The sequence below is a fragment of the Procambarus clarkii genome, chromosome 29 (genome assembly GCF_040958095.1).
Source record: "Procambarus clarkii isolate CNS0578487 chromosome 29, FALCON_Pclarkii_2.0, whole genome shotgun sequence".
NCBI classification, from domain to species: Eukaryota; Metazoa; Arthropoda; class Malacostraca; order Decapoda; family Cambaridae; genus Procambarus; species Procambarus clarkii.
The window spans coordinates 38,779,467-38,797,806 of NC_091178.1; the positions used below are offsets into that span (position 1 = coordinate 38,779,467).

The window sequence follows — 18,340 nt, forward strand, 5'->3', positions numbered from 1 at the left end:
GCTAATAAAGCCAAGACCGAACCAAAGCTACTACACAGTCACATCAGGAGGAAGACAACAGTGAAGGAACAGGTGATGAAACTGAGGGTTGGCGAGGACAGGTACACAGAGAATGACAAAGAGGTGTGTGAAGAACTCAACAAAAGGTTCCAGGAGGTCTTTATAATAGAACAGGGAGAAGTCACAGCGCTAGGAGAGGTGGCAGCAAACCAGGTGACCTAGGAAAGGTTCGAAATTACAAGAGATGAGGTCAAGAAGCACCTATTGGAGCTGGATGTGAGAAAGGCTGTAGGGCTGGATGGAATCTCACCATGGGTATTGAAAGAGTGTGCAGGAGCACTTTGCTTGCCACTCTCCATAGTGTATAGTAGGTCACTGGAAACGGGAGACCTACCAGAAATATGGAAGACTGCTAATGTAGTACCAATATTTAAAAAGGGTGACAGACAAGAGGCACTGAACTACAGGCCAGTGTCCTTAACTTGTATACCATGCAAGGTGATGGAGAAGATTGTGAGAAAAAACCTAGTAACACATCTGGAGAGAAGAGACTTCGTGACAACCCATCAACATGGGTTCAGGGAGGGTAAATCTTGCCTTACAGGCTTGATAGAATTCTACAATCAGGTGACAAAGATTAAGCAAGAAAGAGAAGGATGGGCGGACTGCATTTTTTTGGACTGTCGGAAAGTCTTTGACACAGTACCCCATAAAAGGTTGATGCATAAGCTGGAGAAACAGGCATTAGTAACTGGTAGGGCGCTCCAGTGGATAAGGGAGTACCTAAGCAATAGGAAGCAGAGAGTTATAGTGAGGGGTGAGACCTCAGAATGGCGTGATGTCAGCAGTGGAGTCCCACAGAGCTCTGTGCTTGGACCTATCCTGTTTCTGATATACGTAAATGATCTCCCAGAGAGTATAGACTCATTCCTCTCAATGTTTGCTGACGACGCCAAAATTATGAGAAGGATTATGACAGAGGAGGACAGCTTGAGGCTTCAAGAAGACCTGGACAAGGTGCAGGAATGGTCGAACAAATGGCTGTTAGAGTTTAAACCAAGCATATGTAATGTAATGAAGATAGGGGTAGGAAGCAGGAGACCAGATACAAGGTATCACTTGGGAGATGAAATACTTCAAGAGTCAGAGAGAGAGAAAGACCTGGGGGTTGATATCACGGCAGACCTGTCCCTTTTAGCCCATATTAAGAGGATAACATCTGCGGCATATGCCAGGTTGGCTAACATAAGAATGGCCTTTATAGAAACTCTGTATACCACATATGTCAGACCAATCCTGGAGTATGCGGCTCCAGCATGGAGTCTATATCTAGTCAAGCATAAGACTAAACTGTAAGAGGTTTCAAGATTTGCCACTAGACTAGTACCCGATCTGAGAGGTATAAGCTACAAGGAGAGATTACGGGAATTAAACCTCACGTTGCTGAAAGACAGAAGAGTTAGAGGGGACATGATCACCACATACAAGATTCTCTGAGGAATTGATTAGGTAGATACAGACAGACTATTTAACACAAGGGGACCATGCACTAGGGGACACAGGTGGAAATTGAGTGCCCAAATGAGCCATAGAGACGTTAGGAAGAATTTTTTCAGTGTCAGAGTAGTAGACAAATGGAGTGCATTAGGAGGTGATGTGGTGGAGGCTGATTCTATACACAGCTTTAAGTGTAGATATGATAGAGCCCAATACGCTCAGGAACCTGTACATTAGTTGATTGACAGATGAGAGGTGGGACTAAAGAGCCAGAGCTGAACCTCCGCAAGCATAACTAGGTAAGTACACAGATACCCTTGAGAGGCAGGCAGGAGTAAGCAGAAAGACCCCAGCATGGGGTAAGGAACTACCTAAAAGGAAGAAGCCAGAGAGAAACGGTAAGGGACGAGAAGTCGAACTGGCGAACAGTAACGAGTGGAGTACCTAAAGGATCGGTGGTGGGACCAGTTCTATTTCTAATATACGTTAACGACATGTTTACAGGAGTCGAGTCGTATATCGATGTTCTCGGATGATGTAAAATTAATGAGAACAGTTGTGAAAGATGAGCATTGCAGGATCCTCCAAGAGGACTTGAACAGGTTGCAGAGATGGTCAGAGGAAATGGCTACTGTAGTTCACCACATGCAAATGCAATGTTATGGAAATGGGATCAGGTGATAGGAGACAAAGGGACAGTACACGATTGAGGGGAACTGCCTACCTGTGACCATTCGAGTAAGAGACCTGGGAGTGGACATAACACCTAATCTAACTCCTGAGGCACATATAAATAGGATAACGACAGGTGCGTACTTTACACTGACAAAAGTTAGAACATCATTCAGAAACCTAAGTAAGGAGGCATTTAGGGCCCTTTACACTGCCTACGTGAGACCAGTCTTGGAGTATGCCGTGCCATCATGGAGTCCCCACCTGATGAAACACTTAAGGAAACTGGAAAAAGTTCAGAAGTTTGCGACGAGGCTCGTCCCAGAGTTACGAGGGATGGGATATGAAGAGCTCGTGAAGGAACTGACCCTTACGACACTAGAAAAAAGGGAGAGAGGGGATATGATATGAATGTATAAAGTACTCGAGGGAATTGAAACAGTGGAAACAGACGATTTTTTTTTTTAATTTTTAATTTTTGCCCCAAGGGGCGAGTTTATTTGGCAGCGAAACTTATCCTGTGAATGGACATACCACCATGGCAGCATGTACAACACTCCCCAATTGGAAGAAAACCGGCTGGGTTGTCCATCCTGTCACTTGTACGCAGATACAACTGGGACTTGCTTAACTGTCTCAAGTAGACAGCTTTTCAAAGAAGAAGATTAACATCTGTCAACCCTTAAAATCTTACGTTATCTTGCGGGTGCAAAATGGGGGAATCTCTTAAGAACAGTATCAATATTTGACAAATAGTGTTTTCCTAACTCAATCTGGGGTTTATTATTCTACACATATTTCTAATTTCTCTCAGGTGTCCCCATTTTTTCAGGTAGTGGTCAAGGCGGTGTTCGTCACTCTCATGACAGATTCTGCAACTCTGCTGCTCAGCTATTGTCTTCATTCCAAATCGCCATGGATATTTGTATCCAAGACAGGTTCTCGCTATTATTGATTCTCTCCCGCGGCTACCTCCTCTTCGTCCATAATGATTTGGTTTGTCAGCTGCAACCATGTTGTAAAAACTTATAGATTCACTGGTTTGTGCTTCTATCCTCCTTTCCTCAGTTACCTTGTCACGGTGATGTTGCATACCTCAAATTTGTAGCAGAGTTTTGGGTATGAAGTATTCAATATGGTCTCCTTCATTGTCTTCAGCAGCCAGCACATCTGCTCGTTCATTCCCACATATCCCAACATGGGAGGGGATCCACAAAAACTTTACGACTCTTCCGTGGTTGATTAGTACCCTCACAGCTCTCATAATTTTAGCTACTATCGCAAGATTTTCGGTCGGATTTTTACTTAGGCTTTGTAGCACAGCTTTTGAGTCAGTTCAGATCACTGTGCCATTAGTGTTTCGTTCAAGGAATCTTAACGCCATAACAATGGCAGTTAGTTCCGCTTGCGTTGAAGAGATATGGTTCTCAATACGCGCTTTCTCTTCATTTCTGCGTTGAAAGGCATGATTCCTAACTACAGTGAATGCTGCACCAGCCCTATCATTGGCAGGATAATTGACCAATCAGTGTAAATTTTATCTAGTTCATCTCCGGTTTCTTTATAAATTTCCCAGAGATATTTGTACCTCAATTCTTGTGGTATCATTTTGGATTTTTTCGTTGCCATTTCATTGATGATAATCCTGCATGAGTCATCCTCCCAGGGAGGTAACCTCTCTACAGGCAGGATCTCACGAGCTTGCTCAAGCAGGTGAAGTTCTTCGAGGTTGCAGACTGATCTGTGATTTCATTTTTTGCTTCTCCTGATTCCCCCTGAAAGTTGCACAGAACTCAGTTTTTTCTTAGCAATATCATTGTAATAGGGATCTCTGGCTATCCTAACATTCTCTGGCAAGGATATAATTCAGTTCCATAATTCTGCTTTTAACACTGGGGGAGGGGACAACTCTTCTCGTAGATTATACGATTTAGCACTTCTTGGAACTCCACGAATGATTGTCATGGCTTCATTCTGTATGCTTTCGAGATTTTTCATATTGCTTTCGGAGTAGGAACATAAAGCTAGTGGCGGCATAGTGAATGACGGAGCGCACATAGGATGTGTGCATAATTTTAAGGACGGCAATAGAGGCTTCATGTCCATTCCAGGTCATAGCTTTCAGTGCCCCGAGTCGACTTTTGCATGTTCCTATGAGTTGGTTGAGCTCCTCTTTCTTCCCTTTTGTTAGAACCGACAGTGACGCCAAGTTAACTGTAGTGGTCAACCCATTCAAGTGTTACTCATTAATTTGAAGTTCTTCATTTTCATTCTGCTTTTGATGCGAGTATGCTTTTGTATTGTTTGTGGAGAGAGTGAAACGGAGCTCAACGCATTTATTTCCATGGAGATCGGGGTGACATGATAGAGGTTTATGATAGAGGATGATGATAGAGGATGCATGGACATAACAAAGGGAATATTAATAGGTATTAAAAAGTATCAACACAAGACAGAACCCGAAACAATGGGTATAAATTGGATAAGTTTAGATTTAGGAAAGTAAGTATGTAATTATCAAAAAGAAGGCACCAAACCGGGAAGGCTATATAGCACCATCTAATGTGCGGGATAATCAGAGGGCGCTAAATATCACCAAGGATTCCAATACGAGAACAGAAACGCATAAGGCGAACAATATCAAAAGTATCTGAGTCATCTGAATGCTATTGAGCGATAAGCGACCGTGGGGGTCGGTCGGAAAATAGGACACATGCTCGTCCCAGAAGTCAGGACATTCAACAAGGATATGCTGGACCATAAGAGGGACAATAAAGTGCAGGGCAGCGCTCTATCAAGTGACCATGAGTTAAGCGAGTATGGCCAATACGCAACCTCGCCAGAGCCGTTTCCCATCGCCGGTTACGGTGGTTGGAGGACGGCCACGAGGACACACAACTTTTAAGAGAACGTAGTTTGTTACCAGTAACAGACGACCAATAAGCCTGCCAACGGGTAAGGATGGAGGAATGGATAACCGGATAAAAGTCAGAATAAAGAATACCTTTATGAGAGATGGGACAAGAGCGGACAGCTTCCCTGGCGGCAGCATCCTCACGCTCATTTAAAGACACATCAATATGGCTGGGGAACCCAACAAAACTCAACCGACTTAAATTTACTGTGAACAAGAAACAGCCAATGCTGGATCTCGACAACCACTGGATGAACCGGATTAAAAGACCCGAGAGCCATGAGGGCACTACGAGAGTCAACAACAACTACAAAGGAAGATTGACAGTGAGAGAGCAGGAGACGAGGAGCATAGAGAATTGCATAAAGCTTCGCTGTGAAGATGCTGGTCTCCAGAGGTAAGCGACACATATAAGTGTGATCAGGGAAAACAACAGAATAGCCAACTCCGTCCGCAGACTTATACCCATCAGTGAAGACGGAAACAGAGTGGGAGTGAGAAAAAAGTGCTCAAGGAAAAGGCATTTTAGAACAAAAGAGGGGTAAAAGCTTTAGTGATGCGGGTCAAGGATGTACACAATAGCGAAAGGGAGACTCTCCATGGAGGCAAAGAAGGAACAACACGAAGAGAAATAGTAGAAATACGAACGGAAAGAGAATCCTGTAAGCGAGATAACCGAACAGAAAGAGGGAGGTGGTGAAGAGGAACAGGAACCGCAGGAAGGGTAAAGGTTAAGGAACGACAGAGGCGAGACGAAGGATGTTGCAAGGACCGCGCAATATAGCAAAGATAGAAGCGATCACGGCGGTCCTGGAGAGAGAGGAAGCCAGTGTCAACATACATGCTGAGGACGGGAGTCGAACGAAAGGCACCAGAACTGAGGCGCAACCCAGTATGGTGCAAAGCATCAAGACGGCGAAGAGTAGAAGGAGAAGCAGACGAGTAAGCAGGGTAACCATAATCGAGCATAGACAGGACGAGAGGAATGTAAAGCAAGGAGAGTGCGCCTATCTGCCCCCCAAGAAGTATGGGACACCGCTCCCAAATCTCAGAGACTGACGACGACTCCCAGATCCGATTATACAGACTCAGTAAATACAGAGACGTGCATGGAGGGAGATGGCAAAGCATCTCATAATGAATGCCATCGGAGCCCGCCGCCGTAGAACCGCAGAGGGCCAGGGCAGAACGAAGTTCAGAGAGAGAGAAAGGATCGTTAGAGAAAGGATCGTTATAGGGAAGTCGAAGACGAGTGCAGAAATCTAAAGGACAAGATTCAGGGTCAGGTTTACGAAGAAGGAAAGATTGGGGAAGATGAAGACCAGAGCTAACAGAAGAAAAGTGGGAACCCAGTTCGGTAGCTACCTGCAATGGGTCTGCCACAAGAGTACCACGGAGGTGAAGGACCGGTGAAACATTGGGAACGAACTTACCCGCTATCTTGCGGATACGCTTCCTGATCTGAGGCAGAGGAGTTTCGAACGTAATGGTGGAGACATAAGATGCCCAAGATTCACGTTTAGCCGTACAGATGGCCCTACGGGCAGCCGCACTCGCCTTCCGAAAGAAAAGAAAGGAATCGGCCGTCTGCCGACGGCGGTGCCTCTTCCAGGCTGCACGCTTACAGTGGACAGCCTGAGCACAGTCTGCATTCTACCACGCATTTCCGTGGACCCCGAGAGGAAGAGCGAGGAATAGAGCGGAGGGCAACGTCGAAGACATTGTCATGAAAAAGGAGGAGAGAGCTAAGGAAAGGCAGATGGGAGAGGTCAGAGAGAGCAGCACTGAGGGTAAATAGGTTCCAGTCCGCTTTAGCAAACTGCCACCTAGGGAAGAAGAGGGGATGGTGAAAAGTAAAAAGGTAACAAGGATGGGGAAATGGTCACTGCCATGGAGGTCATTAAGAACCTGCCACGTGAAATCTAAGTAAAGAGAAGACAAGCAAAGAGAAAGATCAAGACAGGAAAGAGTGCTAGTTCGAGAGTCCAAATGCGTGGGCTCACCAGAATTCAGAAGAGACAAGGAAGAAGAGAGGAGAAACGGCTCAAGAAGGCGACCCCGGGTGTTTGTCAGCACATCACCCCAAAGAGAATGACGACAATTGAAGTCACCCAGCAGGAGCACAGGCTCCGGCAAGGAGTCCAGTAGGTGTTTCAGATCAGGAAGAGAAAGCGGGACACTCAGGGGGAAGATAAATGGAACAAACGCTGTACCATATCCCCACAAAGATACGAGCAGCAGAACAAAGGAGAGGTGAAGGAAAAAGTAAAGGGACAAAGGGAACATTGGAGGGAATCAAGATAGCAGAAGAGTTAGGAGCCTTTGTTGCTGGGGGGGGGGGGGAGAGAAAGGAATAGCCACGAAAGCGACTAGGACGAGCACCAAGCATCGGCTCCTGAAGACAGACACAAAGGGGCAGAAACCACGAAATCAGAAGTTGGAGTTCAAGGAAAATGGTGTAATAACCCCAAACGTTCCATTGAAGAATAGACATCGACGAGAAGAGAAAGGACAACAACAGAGAACAAGGAAGAAACAAAGGCAAAAGAGAAACATAGCACATTAAAGAATATCAGGGTCAGCAAAGTCAGGGTTAGGGGGCATGGGTAAACTGAGCAAAGATGGAGGGAAGGAGGCGGGAGAACAGACCAGAGGTGGACGGGCGGGGTCCGGAGGAGGAGGAGGAGGCAACCGAGAGGAGCAGTCAAGGACAGTAGCAGGAAGAGGGGGGAGTAGAAAGAGGGGAGCGCACCTCAGCAAGGGCAGCAACTGAGAGGGAAGCGGGGGTCAAAGAAACCTCCATAGCAGGAACACGGGGCGCAACCACCGAAATGGGAGGGGAAGGAGTGATAGAGTCAGAAGTAGGAGCTGAGGAAGAAAGCGAAGCCTTCTTACCCGCCGGGGAGGAGGAAGGAGAGGAGCCAGGCTTATGCTTCTGACTTAAAGAGACAGGTGTCCCAGCAACTATGTACTGGGCAACGGATTCCAGCGTCTCAACAGGAGAAGCTGAACGAGAGCACACATGACGGCCGTTAGGAGAGCGATTGGCTGTTGAAGTTGAGGACGGCTGCCTCAAGCTTGTAATGGATACACTCACGGGAGATGGTAGGATGGGCCTCACCGCAGTTGAGGCTGAAAGCCTGGGGAGAAGTTCACTATGACTTAGAGTGACCTTCGCCCCCACACAAAGGACAGAGACAGTCCCAGAGCAGCGGAGGGCACCATACCCAAACCTTCAGCACTTGTTACAGAGCCTAGGAGAAGGAATGTACTCCTGGCATGAGCAAAAATGACAGAGGACGGAAGGGTTCTACCATCAAAATTAATCTTCACAACCCGAAGGGGCTGACGGCGAAGACCACGAGGGGGACGAGTAAACGTGTCTACCTGGAGGACAGAATGGCCCTGAGCTTCAAGGATATGCTGAATATCATCGTGGCAGTCATGCAGAATCCAAACACCGGTTACAACACGGGGCGGAAGGAGAATAGTGCCAACACTGGCATTCAACCAAGCGTTCTTAGAGACCCAAACAGGGATCGCACCAAGGCAGGATAAAGCAGCCAAGTGGGAGTCCGCATCCTGAGAAGGAGCAGCAACAACACGTGGACCGAGACGGGTGGGATTGAAGGTGACAGAGGCATCTACGGAATCAACAAGGTGCCTATGAAGGTAGAAATCGTCAGGAGGCGCAGAATCAAGAGGGAGGAGATCAAAGTAATTGGTCCACGAAGCGAGACCAAACAAGGCTTGATAGGCATCAGAACAGGAAGGAATCGAGCGATTGCGGCCGTGTCGAGGACGGCATTGAGAATTTCCAGAGAGAGAGGGGTTAAAAGGTGCAGTAGTCACAACTAGAGACTGAGCCGTGCAAGGGGACAATGTATTCACCACTGGGGGCTTGGGGCTCGACCCAACCACAGAGGAGGGAGGGGAGCCGAGGGGAGTAGTCAGAGAGGCTAAAGGAGGAGCAAGGTCGGGGCCCAATGTAGCAGAGGCAACAGAGCCCGGTCTTCCAACACGGACCGACTCGCGGGCTTGGTTGCCCACCTCACGAGTCTGAGAAGGTAAAGGAGAAACAGAATTTGACATGAGTACGAAAGAAAAACATTCATTCACAAATATGCCCCCACACCCACCACGGAGCCGCAATTAGAGGCAGGACACCTAACAAGAAACTATCGCCGATCATGCCGGAGCCCCCTAGGGGTGCGTCGTGAGTATACCACACAAACGCCACCTTAAGAACCATCAGTCCGTCGAGATCGGGTTCAGTGATGAAAGGAGGATTGATAATAAAAGGTTCCCCTCGCTCTCGGCGTTGGGTCTACAGTTCTACGGGTGCAAGAGTATGCCTCCTCAAGCACCCGGGCGTCAAAATAGAAGAAGTCCAAAGGAATAACCGAAACAAGCAAAAGGTCGGCAGGAAACGACAAGCAGGTTAGAGAAGAAGGGGGAAAAACGAAAGAGAAGGAAAAGTAAAAATCGTTCAACAGAATTAGAGAGGACAGCAGCAAGAGCAAAGGCTACAAAAGGAGAGAGGACTGCCCCAAGGAGCATCACACTCAGGCAGCCGCCCACTAAGCCCCCCCCCCCCCTCACGGCATCAACGAGCTGAACAGGGAGGGGGATATAAATTATAAATCATACCACATATGGTAGTCTAATCTACTATTATTATAGCTATAAATGTTATTTATAATTACAAATACAATGTCTACAGTATTGTACAAAAAAGGGGCTTAGCTGTTCCTGTTGAAGGGGCCTGCTAAGGCTGTGTCATTGTAGCATCAAAATTAGGTGTGGCTCTGTTCCTCTGAGTGCCACGCAAAGGCGGCTGTCTGGAGGCCTACAAAGCTTGATGTACAGCTAGGTAATAATCTTATATTGAGGGTCAACTGTCTGCTCAGCTTCTTGTAACTCCAAATCACAATTAGCTGCCGAGTTTAAAGAATTAATAATGTTTCCCTAAACATATAAGTACAGGTGTGATATGGAATAAGAGGAGCTGTGTAATGTTGAGTAAACTCACTTGTTTTGGGTATTTCTCATGCAAATAACCTAGGGTGTTACTAAGTTTTACTAGGTTGTTACTAGGTGCAGTAGCCCGCAGCTCCACCAAATGACCTCCAGCCCCCCCCCTCCCATAATAGGAAGGATCCCAGAGACATCTGTCTACTGTCTAACTGCAACTTCCGGCCTTCCCTGGGGTGCCGGGTCAACTTGTCAATAACGCTCATGGAACCATTGAAACATCGCACAATCCTCAGCTAATTGGGTCTCTAAAGTTCGTCACAGGAAAATATAATCTACACCTTCCTCTTGAGCTAAAGACGTCTGCTTATGATATGTAAAAATTCTCTCCTCTCAAACCTCTACACCAGACCACATGTAACAAGGAAATATTAGGAAAACTGTTCACATTATATGTCATGTCAATATGTCTTGAATATATTCTTTCTATGAGGCAGTTCCTGCAACAGTATTGTAGTGCAGTTTATGTGTGTTCAGGGCTAGGCGCCGCCCGTGTCAGTGCTTGTGTGCCAAGTTCAGCATCAGCGGCGGGTTATCTTGAGATGATTTCGGGGCTTTTTAGTGTCCCCGCGGCCCGGTCCTCGACCAGGCCTCCACCCCCAGGAAGCAGCCCGTGACACCTGACTAACACCCAGGTACCTATTTTACTGCGAGGTAACAGGGGCATAGGGTGAAAGAAACTCTGCCCGTTGTTTCTCGCCGGCGCCTGGGATCGAACCCAGGACCACAGGATCACAAGTCCAGCGTGCTGTCCGCTCGGCCGGAGTTGGGTGTGTCGGCACTGTGCGCCAGACCTGCAACTCTAGACTGGTGGCCTTATACCCTTCTTGTCCCTTGATTGCTCTACCTTTATCATCATTTTACCCATATATTGTGCGTGTATTTCCTTATGTGTATTTGCTTTTACGTGTATTTACTTATGTGTGTGTGTATTATTGTGTGAGAGTTTTCTTTGTATATTTTTGTTTGTGTGTATTTTTTTATTGTAGTTTTATTTCCGTCCGTATACTTCTCTTTGTATGTGTATTTCCCTGTAAATGTATTTCCTTTTACTGTACTCTCTTGTATATGTATTTCCGCTAGTGTGTATTTTCTTGAATATGTTTGTCTTTTCGTATATTTACTGAATGATGTTGTTTTACTCCTATGTTTTACTCAAATGTTTTTCTCCAGTACTTATTTTTATCGTCATATTTTATTTATATCCAAAAATGTAGAAATAAATATATTTTTTTATAATCGCGCTTTTGATCTTTAATGTTAAAATGAATAACAGTGGTTTTATTTATTTGCTCATATTCCTACTCTTGCGCTGGACTACGAGGTACAGTTCATGCATTTTGTAAAAAACATTTATGGGGACAATTTCTTAAACACACTTCATAGAAGGTTATTTACACTGTCAAGGCCTAACCTACTCTAGTTTTTTGAGATGGATCTTATGGCCTCAATAAACGTAATTGAACTTTGGGTGGATGTATAGTGAGCCCGCTAGAAGGACTGGAGTGGGCCGTCGGCAGTTTTCTTCATTAACAGGCTCATGATACAGGTATATAAATATATTCTCACATTCCTATCCTTCTAAACATTTATTCATTTGCATTCTGGAAGACATTTCTTCATTCAAGGCAGTCAGATGGACCAGGATTCTTATTCTAATATCAATGCATTTTCAAGGTGTAGAAATCCTAGGCGTTCCAGGATTTAATAACGTACTATGGATTATTAAAATCTTGAAATATATTTACGACTGTATGTAATAAGATGTAATAAGTTATTACGAAATGCGTTCAAGTGTCGCGTCAGACTATAAATAAAAATAAATTTTGGAGAATTGATTTTTCAATTACCATCGACAGTGAAAAGAAACATAAGAAATATTGAGAAAATTCGTGTTAGAATTAGTAATCTATATTATATATATAATATATATATATATATATATATATATATATATATATATATATATATATATATATATATATATATATATATATATATATATATATATATATATATAAACTTGGACTTTTTATGTTACAAGTAAACCAATAAATTACTTTGAGCCCAAAATTTATGGAACTGAAATGCAGATTTTTAGTTACCGTTTATATGGTATTGCATAACACATTGGCGGCCATCGTGCCAGTGACAAATGACGGACTCCTGTTGCGGACCATTTTGTTGGCTCGTTACTGCCACTGACAACACTAATGATTCATTTGTTAAGTCTTCGTAAATGATGTGTTAACTTGGGAAGGTGTATGGAGACTTTGTGTGTGAGCATATTTTCTCTGGCGATTTTAATTTTATATTAATTTTAGTGATAAGTTTAATTATATGTAAGAATGTTATATGTATTTACATTTGTCTTTGTCCTTTTGACGCTTTTTTTTTTTAACTAAGTCTAGGGTTCACAACGGCTGTCAAATGACGTACATAGTGAAACTGCAAGCAAGAGCTGTTATCCTACCTCAGCTCATCTGAAGCCTGTTCCTAGAAACTCAATTCTTTCATTTCTCTCTCTCTCTCTCTCTCTCTCTCTCTCTCTCTCTCTCTCTCTCTCTCTCTCTCTCTCTCTCTCTCTCTCTCTCTCTCTCTCTCTCTCTCTCCCCCCCTGCCCAACGTGCTAACCGCCTTCCCTCCTCCTGGTTACAGACGACGGTGGCGGGTAACGTGAGTGTGAGCACTGTGAAGCTCACCCCTGAGCCTGGGGACCACGGAGCGCCCCTCGTGTGCAAGGCCTTCAGTCCTAACCTGCCCGGCACTGTGCTCCACCACCAGCTCACCCTCGCTGTCCACTGTGAGTCCTCACGCTCTCTTGTAGGGGTGGTGTGGTAGTGGTGTGTTGTGGTGGTCGTATGGTATTGTGGTGGCGGTGTGGTGGTGGTTGTGGTGTGGATGTGGTCGTGTAGTAATGTGATTGTTGTGTGGTTGTAGTGTGGTGGTGGTGGTGGTGGTGTGGTGGTGGTGGTGTAGTTGTGGTGCGGTGGTGGTGGTGGGATGTGACACTGGAGCGATGGGGGTGACCTCTGAGCGTCGGGAGGCCTTGTGTATCAGTGATGGTAAATTTTTTTGATGTTATAGGTCCTGGTGTTGATAATTCAGTCCATTTGCCAGTGATGGTAGAGCTTTTAGCAACTATTTGGTTAATCGTACAAAAAATGGAAATTTTGGACTTACATTTTTTTTATTGTATTTTAAATTAGTCGAAATGGCATTCGAAAAAGTGGAAATCTATGTAACCAAAACATCCAAACAATCCTTGGTCTAATATATACTGTCTTTGGCCTAATAAGATACATTTACATGATAACCTAAGCGTTTAAATATTTTCGCACTTTCAAAATTATTAATAAAATTATTGTTTTACTTCGTTAGTTGCAATACTCCAATTTTTTCATTGAACAAAATGGTTGTTATAAGTTCAATTACTTTAGAAGAAAAGATTGTCATAATTGTAAGAAGTGATAGAACCCATAAAAACAATTTCTCGATTTATGTCTATTACGCCCGGATAAAAAATTTGTCCCTCTAACACCAGGTTGGGAAATAGACCTTTTATATGTAGTTAAGTTAGTTAAGTTAATAGTACATTAATTAAATTCCAGTTAATGTACTATTATAGATATATGAAAAGCTGTGGAAAAGGCACAGCTCACTGCACTAGGAAACTCGCATGTGTGTGTGAGTGTGTGTGTGTGTGTGTGTGTGTGTGTGTGTGTGTGTGTGTACTCACCTATTTGTACTCGCCTATTTGTGCTTGCAGGATCGAGCATTGACTCTTGGATCCCGCCTTTCCAGCTATCGGTTGTTTACAGCAATGACTCCTGTCCCATTTCCCTATCATACCTAGTTTTAAAAGTATGAATAGTATTTGCTTCCACAACCTGTTCCCCAAGTGCCTCCATTTTTCCACTACTTTCACGCTAAAAGAAAACTTCTTAACATCTCTGTGACTCATCTGAGTTGCCAGTTTCCACCCATGTCCCCTCGTTCTGTTATTATTACGTGTGAACGTTTCATCTATTTCCACTTTGTCAATTCCCCTGAGTATTTTATATGTCCTTATCATATCTCCTCTCTCCCTTCTTTTCTCTAGTGTCGTAAGGTTCAGTTCCTTCAGATGCTCTTCATATTCCATCCCTCGTAACTATGGGACAAGCCTCGTCGCAAACCTCTGAACCTTCTCCAGTTTCTTTATGTGTTTCTTTAGGTGGGGGCTTCATGATGGCGCGGTATACTCTAAGACGGATCTCACGTAGGCAGTGTAAAGCGCCCTAAAAGCCTCCTCATTTATGTTTCTGAATGAAGTTCTAATTTTCGCCAGTGTAGAGTACGCTGCTGTCGTTATCCTATTTATATGTGCCTCAGGAGTTAGATTATGTTTCACATCCACTCCCAGGTCTCTTTCTCGAATCGTTACAGATAGGCTGTTCCCCTTCATTGTGTACTGTCCCTTTGGTCTCCTGTCACCTGATCCCATTTCCATAACTTTACATTTACTGGTGTTAAACTCCAGTAGCCATTTCCCTGACCATCTCTGCAACCTGTTTAAGTCCTCTTGGAGGATCCTACAATCCTCGTCTGTCACAACTCTTCTCATTAATTTTGCGTCATCCGCAAACATTGACATGTATGATTCCACTCCTGTAAACATATCATTTACGTAAATTAGAAAGAGGATTGGTCCCAGCACCGATCCTTGAGGTACTCCACTTGTTACTGTTCGCCAGTCCGACTTCTCGCCCCTTACCATTACCCTCTGGCTCCTTCCTGTTAGGTAGTTTTTCACCCATACTAGGGCCTTTCCGCTTACTCCTGCCTGCCTCTCAAGTTTGTATAGCAGTTTCATGTGCGGTACTGTATCAAAGGCCTTTTGGCAGTCAAGAAATATGCAGTCTGCCCAGCCTTCTCTGTCCTGCCTTATCCTTGTTACTTTATCATAGAATTCTAAAAGATTTGTTGGGCATGATTTCCCTGTCCAGAACCCATGTTGGTGCTTGTTTACAAACCCAATGCTCTCCAGGTGCTCAACAAGTCTTAGCCTAATTATTCTTTCAAGTATTTTGCAGGGGATGCTTGTCAGTGATACGGGTCTGTAGTTAAGTGCCTCCTCCCTATCACCTTTTTTGAAAATCGGTACGACATTTGCCTCCTTCCAGCAACTGGGCAATTCTCCCGACATAAGTGACGCATTAAAGATCATTGCCAGAGGCACGCTGAGAGCCTGCGCTGCCTCTTTAAGTATCCAAGTTGATACTTTGTCTGGTCCAACAGCTATATTTGCATCCAGTGTTGTCAACTGTTTCATTACCTCCTCTGCTGTCACCTCTATATCTAACAGTCTTTCATCTAGGGTAATCGCTTCTAACAATGGGAGCTGCTCAGGCTCGGTTATGAACACTCCATGGAAATTTGCATTCAGTACCTCGCAGATTTCCTTGTCGCTTTCTGTACATGACCCTTCTGTTTTCCTCAGTCTTGTCACTTGGTCATTTACCGACATCTTCCTTCTTATATGGCTATGTAGTAATTTAGGTTGCTTTTTCGCTTTGACTGCAATATCATTCTCATAATTTCTTTCCGACACTCGTCTTATGTTAATGTAATCATTTCTAGCTCTGTTACATCTAATCCTGTTGTCCTCTGTCCTTTGTCTTCTGTACTTCCTCCACTCCCTCCTGCTTCTCACCTTTGCTGTGTGTGTGTGTGTGTGTATGTACTCACCTAATTGTGCTTGCGGGGGTTGAGCTCTGGCTCTTGGGTTCCGCCTCTCAACCGTCAATCAACAGGTGTACAGGTTCCTGAGCCTACTAGGCTCTATCATATCTAAACTTGAAACTGTGTATGGAGTCAGCCTCCACCACATCACTTCCTAATGCATTCCATTTGTCAACCACTCTGACACAAAAAAAGTTATTTCTAATATCTCTGTGGCTCATTTGGGCCCTCAGTTTTCACCTGTGTCCCCTAGTGCATGTGCTCCTTGTGTTAAATAGCCTGTCTTTATCAACCCTGTCGATTCCCTTGAGAATCTTGAATATGGTGATCATGTCCCCCCTAACTCTTTTGTCTTCCAACGAAGTGAGGTTTAATTCCCGTAGTCTCTCCTCGTAGCTTATACCTCTCAGCTCGGGTACTAGTCTGGTGGCAAACCTTTGAACCTTTTCCAGTGTAGTCTTAGGCTTGACTAGGTATGGACTCCATACTAGAGTCGCATACTCCAGGATTGGTCTGATATATGTGGTATATAATATTCTGAAAGATTCGTTACACAAGTTTCTAAAGGCCGTTCTTATGTTAGCCAACCTGGCATATGCCGCTGATGTTATCCTCTTGATTTGAGCTTCAGGGGACAGGTCTGGCGTGATATCAACCCCCAGGTCTTTCTCTCTCTCTCTGACTCTTGAAGTATTTCATCTCCCAAATGATATCTTGTATCTGGTCTTCTGCTCCCTACACCTATCTTGTGTGTGTACTCACCTGTACACCTGTGTTTGTGTGTGTGTGTGTGTGTGTGTGTGTGTGTGTGTGTGTGTGTGTGTGTGTGTGTGTGTGTGTGTGTGTGTGTGTGTGTGTGTGTGGGTGAGGGCGTCGCTGACAAGCTAGAAGTTATGAGGCATTTAATAGTCCTTTACAACATGAAAAATATATATCTCCTTGAGTACTGACCACCAATTTGGATTTCCTGGCCATACTAGTATCTAAAGTTCTGTGTAGACAACAAACCGGTCACGCGTCTACCCAGATGCAGACTTAATGTTCACATTTTGTTATTGAAAAAGTATCTATGATAGATGTTTATTCTGAAATACAAGCAATATTTCGTTTATCGTATCATCCAGAATATATATTGTTAGGGAACTGGCAATATATTCCATAGCTTCTCTACATAGATTGAGGGTAAGAAGCTGACGAAAACTTTATGAGACTTCAACATAAAATATATGAAGGCAACTGTGATGATGACCTACAGTTAAGGTTATGTGCCATAACTCTGACTTATTAATTATGAATTATTAAATGTCAAATAATATTATTACTGATACAAAGAATAACATCACTGTTAATAACGGATACGTGTGGGAGAGTGCCGTTACTAGAGGATTAAGTACCCGTAGCTGGCCACAATTATACTTATCAAGGCCCAAAGTCAGCCCAGAATTGGCCTTCTAGCAGATGGAGCCTACAACAATTATCTAGCTCCTGACTATCCATTTACCACAAAGTGAACAGGAGCAATAGATGAAAAAAAGTGCTAACTGGACAATTCGGCTTATTAGACAACTTGGTCTATTAGATACCGCCGACCCCAAGCACGAAAGGCGATTACTCTATCAGGTGAGCTACAGAGACAGCCACATTAAGAGAGGCTCCGAGACACACAACTGCTATCCTAATGGGACTTACAACCTCTTCTGGACGGCTCTGTGAACACGCCAGGAGTTGGGTGACCCGCTCTGAGGCACACAAGACATGTATGACACAGGGCGGGTGTTGACGTCTTCGGAGACGAGGAAAGACTCACACCCAGATGGAGACGAAGGTAGATATAAGGAGAGAGGAACACAGTCATAAATGGGGGAGTAGACGAGGATGAAGGGGCGGGTGTGTGCACTACACGAGGTGCAGGGGCGGGTGTGGGCACTACACGGGGTGCAGAGGCGGGTGTGTGCACTACACGGGGTGCAGGGGCGGGTGTGGGCACTACACGGGGTGCAGGGCCGGTGTGGGCACTACACGGGGTGCAGGAGCCGGTGTTGGCACTACACGGGGTGCAGGGGCGGGTGTGGGCACTACACGGGGTGCAGGGGCGGGTGTGGACCAAACACGGGGTGCAGGGGCAGATGTGGGCACTATACGAGGTGCAGGGACGCGTGTGGGCACTACACGGGGTGCAGGGAAAGGTGTGGGCACTACACGAGGTGCAGGGAAACAAGTGGGCACTACACGGGGTGCAGGGACAAGTGTGGGCACGAAACAGAGTGCAGGGAAAGGAGTGGGCACGACACGGGGTGCATGGGTGGGTGTGGGCACTACACAGGGTGCACGGGCGGGTGAGGGCACTACACGGGGTGCAGACGCGGATGTGGGCAGTACACGGGGTGCAGGGACGAGTGTGGGCCCTACACGGGGTGCAGGGGCGGGTGTGGGCACTACAAGGGGTGCAGAGGCGGGTGTGGGCACTGCACAGTGTGTAGGGGAAGAGTTGGGCACTAC

The 18,340-nt window shown here is 45.2% G+C and overlaps 1 protein-coding gene across 1 annotated transcript in view; it reads left to right on the forward strand.

The window, feature by feature from the left end:
• LOC123750980 (nephrin-like) overlaps nt 1–14,401 on the forward strand; it is a 128,947-nt gene extending 114,546 nt beyond the window's left edge. Inside the window, exons 3-4 of the mRNA XM_069333160.1 lie at nt 12,776–12,920; nt 14,334–14,401. Coding sequence (XP_069189261.1) covers nt 12,776–12,920; nt 14,334–14,401 — 213 coding nt within the window. The remainder of the gene's footprint in view (nt 1–12,775; nt 12,921–14,333) is intronic.
• Nucleotides 14,402–18,340: the final 3,939 nt, after the last annotated feature.